The sequence below is a fragment of the Vanellus vanellus genome, assembly GCF_965231255.1.
Source record: "Vanellus vanellus genome assembly, chromosome: 26".
Classification (NCBI taxonomy): domain Eukaryota; kingdom Metazoa; phylum Chordata; class Aves; order Charadriiformes; family Charadriidae; genus Vanellus; species Vanellus vanellus.
The window spans coordinates 5094976-5107637 of NC_138931.1; the positions used below are offsets into that span (position 1 = coordinate 5094976).

Consider the following 12662-nt stretch of genomic DNA (forward strand, 5'->3'; position numbering starts at 1 on the left):
TAACTTTTTCTTAGCAAAAAACCCACTTGATTCCTTAAATTAGGCAGCTGGTTATGATCTGCCTGTACTATTTTAATGTGAGGTTCATCGGGAGGGCAGAAGGATTCGAGAGCAGCATCTTCAGCCTCAGCTTTCCCGGTGTCCTGCTGCAAAGTACCCGGGAATCTTTTTATAGGTTTATTTCTTTTCTTTTTGGCTTGTATCATGGGCTCTCTAGAAATTACCATCCTCCTTATCGCTCTTATCTCCTCCTTTCCTGTGACTGAGCTCAAGTAGGAAATGGATCATCAAGACGCAAATATTTTCCCTTATCAGCCCCCGGGTGCCACATGGGAAACTCCTGGCGCCGGGTAGAAAGGAAGGATTTGGGGAGATAATTTTTTTTTTTTTTTTTCCTTTTTTTCCCTGCAGTTGTGGCAGCCCGTCGCTCTCCCTGGCCACGCCGTGAGATCCCAGCCGCGTTTCGGAGACGGCGGTTGCTCACATTAAATAAACATCACAGATTTCTCTGATGCTTTCACCTTGCTCCAGGAACTCTTCCATCCTACCTCTGCCTCTCCTCCTTTCCCTGCCCCATCCCTGGCAAACAGAGCATCCCTTTTCCGTCCAGAATCCCGTTGGAGACACACTGGGGCTCGGCATGTCTGAACCTCCTGTGGCCACGGGTGTCTCGAGTGCATCTGAGCTCAGGAGTGATGCTCAGCCTCTATCCGTGGCTCAAAGCGCCTTTCCTGGGCTGGATCCCGAATAAATCCCTGCGTGGTTGATTCATCCCTGGGTGCCTCCAACCCATCCCTCACCCGTGTTCTTCCTTTCTGCCCGGTGAGGACACGTTCAAGAGGGAAATTGGAGGCGGCTGAAGGCTGCTGGTGGTCTGGAAATGATGCGGCAGCGGGTTTGCACCCCTCTGCCAGCCAGACCCGCCGCTGGAAGGATTTACGCTGCACCAACTCAGTATCTCAGGTGGGTTTTAAGCTTCTGGGAGATTAAATTTGACAGCGAGTCATCCTACCTGGCGTACGGAGGTGGCAGAAAGCCAAACACCCAGAAGACATGCGGGAAGGCATCGCTCCAGCCGACCTATCTATTCCTTATGCAAAATGACCGTAATAAAGGGAGTTCTTCCCCAAATTGGAAGGAGATCTGTCTTTAAACCCGTGACACAGCGCGGTGCCCGGCCGCTTTCCTTCTGCGCTCCGTTTGGCTTCAGGAGAGATTAACGGTGAACGAAACGGCGCTGGAGACTTGTTAGAGGAGGGAAGGAGCAGCCTGGAGCTCTGCTGCTCGTGGGAACGGGGGGTGATTAATCTTTTTGTCAAGGTATTTGAGGAAATTAGGCAGTATAATTTATTGTGAACTTTTGGATTGATGAGCTCTTTAAAGGGAGCTGACTGTGGCGAGTGTTAATTTAATAAGAATTGAGCGACTTTTCCCCGATCCAGCTGTCTCGAGCAAGGGGAAGGTTTTATCGGGGAATTTCTCTCCTTGAAAACTGGGCTGTGCGATGGGTGAGATCCTCGGGCACCTTCCCCGTCCCTCCTCCGCGGCGTTTGCCTCCTCTCGAGGATGCGAGAGGTGATGCCCAGCCGGAAGGTCATACCGTGGAGCCACGGCCACTCGCTCCCATGCCACCAATTCCATGCAATGGGCGAAGTTTTACAAAAATTGGGGAAAAAAACAGCTCCTCGCCACGCTTCTTTGTGATTTTTTTTTTCCCCCCTCCGAAGTTACAGCAGCTCAAGGCAGTATTAAGTCCTGTTTAATGTGGATTTTTGCTCGTGCAGCCGGCGAGGGTTTGCGTGCTCCGTTCCACCGTTATTTGGGGAGAAAAAGAGCCGTTTTTCGCTCGGGCTGCCCATTCGGCACGGCTTGCACCAGAGCCTGGGTTTGCGCTTGCTTTTCTTGCAAATCCTCTCTAAATTAGAAGGGAAATCGTGGGCTTTCTAAAGGCGAGGTTACGTACTGCGGGGTGTCCTGGGGGGAGCCGGGCATCACCTATGTGACTTCCCAAGTTCGCACTTTCCCTCTTGCAAGGAATTCCGATCAGCATCTGCCAGGTTTTTCTTCCCCGTCGATACGGGCGCTTTCCCCCCCCGTTTCTAAAGACGGTAAGCAAAGCTCTTTTTTGGGGGGGGCTCGCTCCCGTGGAAACGGCGGGATTCGCTACTTGTGCGCCTCATCTGATGGAGCATTTGGAAGCCGCGTTCCGTCGGGGTTTTTCCGACAGCCGGGTACGGCCGGCACCCAGTGGATTTCACAACACGCCTGCGTTCGTCGATAAATCGGATCTCAAACCTGGATATTAAACAGTAGCCTTGACTTCAACAGGCAGAGAGCAGGCTGAGTTGCATAAACATTGCCTTTTATATCTCGGCTTGACAAAGCCGTAGGGCAGAAGTTGAGAGCGAAAGAAGGAAAGAGAACGGAGGATAAAATTAGTGCGATGGCATGCGATGGCCACAGCGCTAGAAAGAGCGGGGAAAAAAAACCATCTAGCAACTTGCACGAAGGTTCTCTCGGGTTAAAATTCTTGATTTCGGGGAAGAGCAGCAAGGGTTGGTGGTTTCAGAGGAGTTTGGCAAGAAGAAAGGCTCTGCGGACCGCGTCCTGCTGATTTTTAGGCGTTTGTTGGTGCCCTGGTCTGGCCGTGAGCACAGTGGTGGTCCCCACTTGGACTTTGAAGCCACGGTCCTTTGTCTGTGCTCACAGTGAGATCGGTGAGAGTTTGCGCTTTTTCCTGGTGAACAGAAGACAGTGCTCTTTTTTTTATTTTTTTTTTTCTTGGGTTTTGACTGAGGTTGAAGAACAAAAACGGTTCCAAAATTGAGTTTCTCTTTCTCGCTGCAGCGTTGCGAGCCCTAGACGTGCTCTGCTGGGTAAAACCATGAACCACCTTGGAATTCTTCCCGAAGCAATCCCGGTTTCGATCAGTTTAGATGCGTCTGGCGTTTTGCATATCATCTCTGTCTCCGAGATAACAGGTGCTTGGTTAATTGTATTCCTTCATTATGAGATTCCTTGCTTAATTATACCTGGGCCCGTTATGAGCTGATTTAGCCGGTGATGAAAGCGATGCTGTTTCTCCACGCTAGCCGGCTCTTAGCAAACAAGCACGGTGCAAACCTGGTTGGTTAATTGGTGGGTGGCTAATTAAAAACCCTGCCAGTCTGGGGCATGAAGTGGTGTTTTGCTGCAACAGCGCTTCGGTTTTGCTTGGGAAATAATTTCTGGGTTGGCAGGTCCCTGTGCTACCAGACTCTTCTAACAAACCAGCGGTCAAAGTGAATATTGAGGTAATCAATTACCACCTCCCCCCCCCCCCTTTTTTTTTTAACTTGGTTTTGGATTTTTAGCTAGTTACCATGGTAACTTTCCACCTTTCTTTTCCTAGCGAGTCTCTGAAGTCGCTGACGGCAGTAGCCTTGGGGAGACGAGCGTGAGCTGAGTAGAGCTTTGCTCTCTGTCCTCTGCAAATTCGGATGCGATGCCCGATGCCACCTCTCAGATAGGGACCGAAGCATTAGGAGATGTGTGGGTGCGGGCTGCAAGAACACAGAATCATAGGATGGTTGGTTTAGGTTGGAAGGGACCTTGAAGACCACCCAGTGCCACCCCCTGCCCTGGGCAGGGCCACCTCCCCCCAGCCCAGGTTGCTCCAAGCCCCGTCCAACCCGGCCTTGAACACCTCCAGGGATGGGGCAGCCACAGCTTCTCGGGGCACCCTGCGCCAGGGGCTCAGCACCCGCACAGCCAACAATTTCTTCCTAATGTTTAATCTAAACCTGCCCTCTTCCAGTTTGAAGCCATTCCCCCTCATCCTATCTCTACATGCCCTTGTCAAAAGTCCCTCCCCAGCTCTCCTGGAGCCCCTTTAGGGCTTGAAGGCCACAATAAGGTCTCCCCGGAGCCTTCTCTTCTCCAGGCTTAACACCCCCAACTCTCTCAGCCTTTCCTCATAGGAGAGGGGCTCCAGCCCTCGGATCATCTTTGTGGCCCTCCTCTGGCCCCGCTCCAACAGGTCCACGTCCTTCTTATGTTGGGGGCTCCAGAGCTGGGCGCAGTACTCCCGGTGGGGAGACATCAGACCTTCTAGTTTAAGTCGTTTGCTCCATCAGGACATTGATTTCCAGCCTAAATCTTTCACCACAGTCAGTTCTGGTGGACCGTGACTTATTGCCTATATCCTGGGGGATGGGTGATCCTCCGTTGGATGCCCAGCTTGGAAACATTGGTGTTCATCCAAGCACCAGCATCCCATCACAGAGCGATGCTGCGCACCTACATCCACCCAGAGATTATAATTTGCTCCCTCTGCATCCGTTTTACCCATTTCCCCAGCAGAATTTGGCCATTCAAATTGCATCTGGCTTTTTTTTTTTTTTTTTTCAGTCCATCCTTCCTTCCTGCGACTATTTCTACAAGGGAGCAAACTGTTTTCTCTGTTAGGACTGAGATCTTTGGAAGAGGTTTGCAGCTCCCTGGGGAGCTCGTAATGAAATTATCGGATTTCTAAGCGTTTCAAAGCAGCTCTCAGTTTCCAGGTCTCCATTGTTGTGGTTAACCGCTGACAGAGAGGACGCAGCCTGTCTCAGAGCAGGGCTAATCCTTCCCTTTCTCTTTTCAGTTCTTCTGGGTCCTCCTGGTGATCTTCCTCACAGAGCTGCTGCTGATACTCATCGAAATCATCTTTGAAAACAAGGTGAGTGCAATCAGGAAGCCGTTGGATGCTGCATGGCGACATCGGGGAGGAAAATCCTCAAGTATCTGTTAGCGTACCCCCTGAAAAATGGAAGTTTTTCCATGCTCGTGCTCTTCTGGGGCTGCCCATCATGCTCCAGAGCTGCGATGGACCTCCAGCACCACCCAGAGCCCCCGCCACAGCTCCCTGTGCAGAATCTCAGCCAAAAACCCGTGGTTTTATTTTTTTCCTGAGGACTCATTAAGCTCCTCGCTTCAATTACGTTAACTGCTGGCTTGCATTTGCAAGGACAGGTTTGAGTTATAGCTGAGCTGGCGAGATGGTAAATGCTTCCAACGGATGTCCTTTCTGGCCACCCGCCTTCTGCTGAAGAAACCCTGCTACTTTCCATTTAATCTTACCCTTGCCATCGATCAAACGATTAAATAGCTAATCTCAGTCTCTGCTGGCTCAATGATTGCACGAGGCAGGAGAACAATATCTGAAATACCTACTCGCGGGATCTAAAAATCTATTTCCCTTTGCACAAACAGCTTGATACTTTCAAACCCATCAAGGTTGGGGTTGGAGTTATGTGCTCGGTGAGCCCCAAAGGCAGGTTGGAGTTGGAGTTTTGTGGTTGGTGAGCCCCGAACGCAGGTTGGGGTTGGAGTTATGTGGTTGGTGAGCCCCAAAGACAGGTTGAGATTTGGAGTTGTGTGGTTGGTGAGCCTCAAAGACAGGTTGGAGTTGGAGTTGTGTGGTTGGTGAGCCTCAAAGACAGGTTGAGATTTGGAGTTGTGTGGTTGGTGAGCCTCAAAGACAGGTTGGAGTTGAAGTTGTATGGTTGGTGAGCCCCAAAGACAGGTTTGGGTTGGAGTTGTGTGGTTGGTGAACCCCAAAGACAGGTTGAGATTCAGAGTTGTGTGGTTGGTGAGCCCCAAAAACTTGTTAGGGTTGGGAGTTGTGTGGTTGGTGAACCCCAAGGACAGGTTTGGGTTGGAGTTGTGTGGTTGGTGAACCCCAAAGACAGGTTGAGATTCAGAGTTGTGTGGTTGGTGAGCCCCAAAAACTTGTTGGGGTTGGGAGTTGTGTGGTTGGTGAACCCCAAGGACAGGTTTGGGTTGGGAGTTATGTGGTTGGTGAGCCCCGAACTTGAAGGGAGGCAGTGGGGGAGGATGTTACCTTTAGGATGCTGCAGCCAACTCCATCCAGCACATTCCCAGAGCTCTCCAAAACCCTCTGATCCCTGAAAAATGCAGTGCACCAGGGGAAAAATGTGCTTCTCCAAGGAAAATCAGATTGCTTGAGTCCTTCCCACATATAGCAAATCAATATGCGCTGCCGTGTAGAAGCTCTATTTGTGAAAGTCAGCATGAAATCCTCTGCTTTGCTCCACCTTTGAGCCTCAATGATGGTGCTCAGCACCATCCTGCACCGCAGGGATGCAACGGGGAAAACGCCAGTGCCGTCAGGAGAGGGGATTGCAACCTCGCGATTAAACTCCTGGATTGAGAAGAAACCATTAGCGCCTAAATTGTCCCTTAATTTAAATTTAACAGACAATATCCAAACCTAATTAAAAATCAAACAATGAGGAAGAGAGAAATGGGAGATCCGACAAGCGATGAATCCACTTGACCCAAAATTGTTCGGAGGCACAAATCTGCATGTGGAACAATGGTTGTTTATTAAACTTGTTAAAAACATATTTAATTGGATTTTGTATTGAATAAGCAGAGATGAGGAACGAATTTAGTGGCCTCGAAGCTACAGAACGTGTAAATGGGCTCAGTTGATATGCAAATGGAGTTTTGGAGATTATCGGAGATAACGGGGTTGGCGTCCTTGAAGGGAAGGGAGTGGAGAGGTCTCATAACCAGAACTTAATGATTTAACCCTGCGACATTTACCTCCCACCTTAAAATCAAGATTTAATTACAGAGGCTGCCTCCGGGCTGTCATCTTCTCCGAGGGCAATGGGATCATGGGGTGAGCCTATCTGGGGGAAAACAAGCAGAAAACGGGAAAATGCGGCTGTTGCCTGTTGTGTTGGTCTTAGCAGTGGGCAAGCTGGGAATTAACATTTTCACTTCCACACGAGCAATTTCTTCAAGGTTTTTTTCACATCCCCTTGCCTGATCCCTCGCTGTCGGCAGGCTTTGTTTGCCGCTCTGACGTGCCTTCGTTTCTCTCTTTTTTTTTTTTCTTTTTTTTTTTTTTCTCCTCACGTTCTTCTCCCCGTTCCCGCTTTGCCCAACCTCTAATTTTCATGTCAGAGTGAATTATGAAAAACAACGTTTTCTCGCCCCACCCACCCCCCCCAATCTCCCTTCCTCCCGCTTCTAACTCAGAAAAAAAAAAAAAAAAAAGGTCCTTTTTCCTTCATTAATATTTCTGCTTGGAGCTTTGTCAGGAGTCAAACGACAAACCTGCGCCGGGCTTTGCGTAGGACATTTCGAGCCTCCGCTCCCAGCTCACTAATAAGCTTCCCAGGCATCTGGAAAACACATTTTCGATTAAATTAGTGTTTAACGTGAAGTACCTGATGTGTCAAAGTGTCCTCGGAGATACGGCTGAAGGAGCAGCGGGGAGAGCCCCAGCCCGGCTGCACCGTTCCCTTTCCGGGCGCCATAGAATCGCTGGATGATTTGTTGGGATTAGGAGTGATTGAGGGCTCTGATGAGGTCTCTGCTCCCGCGCGTGGCTCATCCTGCCGATAAATCACCGGCGGTGTTGGCTGCCACAGCCCATTTCGCCTCCTCCAGCCCCTCCTAACGCAGCAGAACCCCCTCTGCCAGCGGTTAAAATCCCATTAGTCAATGGGATGGGAGAGCTCGAGGGGGCTTTTGAAGAAGTCGCCCTGATCATTACATTTCATGTGAAGCGTATGGGGAAAAATGATGTGGGTAAATGGCTTGGACGTGCCGGAAATGGGGAGGTGCTATGGGATGCTGCTAACCCTGAGAGCTCAAACCCGATGAATTTTACCCAAGAAACAGGCTCGGGTCAGCATGTGGGTTAAATTCTTACTCCGGTAACAGCTGGCAACGTTTGCTATGAAAGAATTTTCACCTTTCTCAATATTTCCTTGGTGCCTTTTCCATGTGTGAGCCACGGTTTTATTTTTGGTGGGTTTTTGTTTTTTTTTTTTTCTCTCTCCCCAGATGAATGCCGTTTTCCACTCCAACATCCAAGAGGGCATCAGACACTATTACGATGACCTCGACTTCAAGAACATCTTGGATTTTGTACAAGAAAAGGTTCGGTTTTGGAGGGGGGGGAGCGGGCGGCATCGGGGAGGTCTGGTTGCGAAGTTTTTCAAGGAGTGGTTAACTCTGCGCCTCGTTGAAGCAGAAGCGTTAGTTTTCCCTGTATTTTTAGAGTTTATTCCCATCCCTAGGGTGCCTTGCTTGATCTGCCTTGGATACCTTGATCTTTTTTTTTGTTTCCGCTGCTCTTTTTGCACAGTTTTGCTCTCCAAGTTCACCCCACAGGAGTTTGTTTTGTTTTGTTTTGTTTTTTTTCTCGGTGACTTATTCTACCATCTCTGTTCCCTGCAAAGAGCATCTTCTGCTCCACACCACGGCGTGGACCATACCAGGATGTTTATATTTCCCAGTCTTGGTGGGAAACCGGCGCCTGACGCCTGGAAGCTTTTTGATAGCACCCCCGACCTGCATAGGGAGAGATGGAAGAATAAAATAACACGTGCTAAAGCTGCTTCAGGGCTGCAACGACCCTTAGATAGGCCACCTTAGGTAAGCGTATTTACTCAAGGTGTCATCGGAAGCTGGTCAAGTCCTTGACTCAATGGGAAAACTGCAGATAAGGTGTTCCCATGCCGTAGCTGGAAGGAGAGGAGAGCTCCAGCCTCCCCACGGGCAGCACCGGGGGCAAGCTGCTCCTGGGACTGGCGAGAGCTATGTCCAGTCCAATATTTGGGCTTGGCATAGTCTGCTTTAACTTTTTTAGGTATGTGGTTGCATATTCTGTCTCGTATGTAATGCTCGGAGCCTGCCAGGAGTTGGCAGGATCCGTCCCCTATCCTCAAGCCAACCTGCAGGTCGATAAAACCGTCCTCGCGACTCTGATTTTTATTTTTAGCCAAACTTTTGATGCGCTGCCGCTCTTGCCTTGCGATTTATGCGCCACGTAGTTTGTTTGAGGTACCTGTGGTTTGGTACCTCAAACCAGGACGCTACTAAATAGTAAATTAAGTATTAAATTAAAACGCCTTCCTAATTGCTGCCGTTGAGCCCTGCCTAGATGTGTTTGCCTTTTGTCTCTCGAATCCCAAGGTTCAGCGCTTCAGCAAAGGAACGATGCGTCTCCCCCGAGTACAATGAAAAGCCAAGTTCAAGTCAGGATTTGGAGTTATTATCTACGCCGTTAAGTGTGTGACCGGTCCGGAGAAGTTTGGTTGGCTCTAACGTATCGTTTGGTTTTTGCAGCACCTGGGAATTTGGGGGATTTGGGGCTCATGTTTTGAGTGAGGATAGCCGATTTACCCGTTACTTGTGTTATTGCGGGAGGGAAGCGCTTGGCTCGAAGCATTTTAAAAAAAGCGGAAAAAAAACCCCAAACTTGAAATCTGGGAGAGAAATCACAACGATTGGGTTGGTTTTGGGGAGCAGAGCCAAGCTTTGCCAGCAAAGCTGCTTTCAGATGAACTTGGAATGTTCTTACCTCGGCCCGATTTTCATTAGGGGTTGAAACATCATAAATATGTGAATCTTCTCTCTCGCTTTGAAGAAAAGGAGACTGCGAAGCTCCTTCTTTGATGTAGCTGGAATTTAAGGCGGGTGGTGCCCTCCACGCTCCCCTCTCTTGGCTTAAATACCCGCTTTTGACTCGCGGAGTCATCATTACCGAGCGCGTTAAGACTGGGAGCCCTCTGAAGGTCTCAAGAGATGACTGATTTTGAGAAAGATCTGAATCTTTTTCAAGTTGTATTCTGACCTCTCTAAGAGGATGCTGTAATTGAGATCACTCTGTAGGAATGATAAACGGAGCAGGCGGAAAGTCCGTGTCGGAACCGTCCTCAACGAGCCTCGGCAGGGAGGATAGACCACGAATCTCCAGATGAAGCGGATGTATTTGTGGGAAGGTTTCGCTGTCTCCAAACAAGCGAGGATCGGGCATTTATCATATAACCTCACCCCATTTTTACAACGTTTTTCCCCTCTATTTCTTCACTTAACTTTTTATTAAAAGTTTTCAGGGGGAGGACTTCGTCTCAAAAGTCTCTCTCTGTGCTCTAAGAAGTCGGAGCAACACAACAGTGTTGCTGATAAGTCGTTAACATTTTATTTTAGCGAGAGAAGGAGCTTTGCGAGAACATCCAGCTCATCGCTCTGAGCTTTTATATTACCATATGACTTCCAAACCAGAAACAGCGACAATGTCAGCGATTGAAATGCAGAGTTGCTTCATCCTGAGGGTAGGACCAGGGAGAAGCAACGCAGAGGAATAACTGCTTTTAAGAGGAGGGAAATTAGTTTTACGGAACTTGAGCAGCCTGGTTCGCTTTCCGAGGATGAAAACTGGAAGGAGGGATTCCACCCAGACCTGCTTTTTGGATAAAACACAAGCTCAGAGCAGCCTGTTATCATCGTTTAGTGGTTATTCTTGCCGTTTTCCTTATTAAAAACCTTGTCCGTGCATAGGTTAGCTGGCACACGGCTTATTTGGGGCAGGCAAAACCCAACCGTGCTCCTTAGGATTTGAATTTTGCTTAAACCTTCCTTCCAGCGATGCTTTAAGCTAGAGCCGACCGCCTTCACGCACTTAAACCAGTATCATGCCGTAAAAATAACGCATAATTACGGTCCGTAGTGCCAGACGTTAATATTTTACATTACAAGGATGACGGTGCAAATAATGTGGTTTTTTCCTGTCGGCACCTATTCGGTCTGGCTGCCTGGGAGCAAGTAGACATGGAAATAAATCGCCCTAAAGAAAATAATGCTTCGATGTTTTTATCACTCATTTTCGCTGAACTACTGCCCTTCGCAACCCTGGGACGCGAAGCGGGAGACAACGACGACTCAAAAGCCGGGGTTTGCCCCAAATCAGTAACTACAGCTCTTCTGCCGCTCCTCGCTTTATCTTTTTTTAACGGTTTGCTGAGCACAGGTAGAAGAGGAGAGTTCAAACCGCTTTGCTGAGCGCAGGATTTGAATTTCAAAGAGCTGCCGGGGCTGCTGCGGTTCTCGCCCAAACCCGAGCGGCTCCAAACTCAAAGTAAGGCTGGGAGGGATGAGGGTGTCGTGCTTGCAAACCTTTCTTCTCGGGGAAGATTAAAGGCAGCTTTCACCAGCGCGGTTCGTTCTGAGCCTGTTGCTTCCAGGGCGATGGTTTTAGCCGTTAACGAGCCCGTATCTCGCGGGTGGCGGTTCTCGACACGGAGAGCTCCTCTGATGCGACCTGCGAGACTCTTTCCGTGGGCTCTCGTTGGTTTTGTGGTTGTTTTTTGTTTTTTTGGTTTTTTTTTCCTGCTTGTTATGCTTCTCCGAACTCTGGGAGCCTGCGTGAAAGCGAAATCCCCACCGAAGTCTTGTCTCGGGTTATGAGAAATAAATCCAGGCGCAACAGTAGTTTGAGCTAAAAGTCTCGTTGCAGATTAAAAACCACCCCGGTGAGGCTTCCCAGCAGCTAATAACCCTCATTATAAGGATTTTGTACCAATTTTTGCGTGGTTATAAAAGCAAATGGGAAAAAAAAAAAAACCTCCTTTGCGGCACGGGGATAGCAAATGGATAGTGATAGCCAATATCCCTTTCGGTGTTTTTCTCCCCCTCTTTCTAGGCAACTTTTGCAGGCTGGTGCCCCTCGCTGATACGGGTAGGATTAAAAACAATAGAGGAATTAAAGGTTGGAAGTTAGAAAATAGTTGTAAGTCTGTGGGTTGGCTGCTCCTGGCCATATCTGACCATTTTGGGACAGGAGAACCCCAAGAGCTGGTGGCTTTTCCTACTGCCGTTGGCCAAGCGTTGCAACCACCCCATCAGCCGGAGGGGGGAGCAGATGCTCGTAGGGTTAAACTTCTCCCGAAAACTGCTCTTTGAAGAATGCGGTGCTTAAAGAAATGGGGAAAACCTGTTTTGTTGGTTTTTTTTCCATCTTATTAAGCGCACACACCTCTCCTCCCCACTTTCCGGGGGAAAAATGTAAAGATTGAAGCTTGTTTACCAAGAGGAGGGATGACTTGATATATAATAAGCCCACTTTTATTCTGCGGAGAACAGAAAATGACTTTCATTAAACTCTTTTTTTTTTTCTTTTTTCTTTTCATTGTGTGAACCGAAGAAAAAAAGACACTTTTTTTCCTTTGTAGCTGTAGCATTTGATCTCTAATTTAACTTGACAGGAAGAGAAATCCCTGTTAGACTGCAGAGCCTCATTAGCATTTTGGCGAATGGCACCAACTAGCCGAGCTGCCTTCAAGAGCCGAGAAATACATTCATTCAAGGCGCTGAAAGAGCCATCTCTCCTGCACGCCCCAGGAACAGGATGGATTAGTCACCTGTAATTAAATCAGTGAAGCATGAATGAGCCTGATCTTTCCCGGGCTCGTGAAAGCGAGGATGCGCCTCCCATACACGTGTGTACGCATCTATAGCTGCCGCACGCCTCTAAAATGGGGCTAAATGGGGCTAAACACCCACTTTTCTTTTTTCACACGGTGTATTCGCCTTCCGATATGGGGTCCTGGAAAGCGGAAAATAATCGGGGCTCTCAACGCTGGCGTTGCAAAGCCGCGTCGGACACGCAGGGCGAAGCTGGGGGGTGGACTGGAGGCGTTGATGTTCCTTCAGCTGCGCTTTTCATCCTCTCCTTTTCTTCTTTTTTGCAGTTTTCTTGCTGCGGCGGCGATGAATACCGAGACTGGGAGGTTAACCAGTACCACTCCTGCAACGGCAGCGGGGCGCTGGCATGTGGGGTGCCCTACACGTGCTGTATCCGGAAGGTAAGGCACGGA

The 12662-nt window shown here is 49.0% G+C and overlaps 1 protein-coding gene across 1 annotated transcript in view; it reads left to right on the forward strand.

Moving 5' to 3' along the window:
* Window positions 1-12662, forward strand: part of LOC309681835 (tetraspanin-15-like) — a gene marked incomplete at both ends in the record, with an annotated part of 59206 nt that overhangs the window by 22810 nt on the left and 23734 nt on the right. The window contains 3 exons of the mRNA XM_082495802.1: window positions 4625-4699; window positions 7846-7941; window positions 12537-12650. Coding sequence (XP_082351928.1) covers window positions 4625-4699; window positions 7846-7941; window positions 12537-12650 — 285 coding nt within the window. The remainder of the gene's footprint in view (window positions 1-4624; window positions 4700-7845; window positions 7942-12536; window positions 12651-12662) is intronic.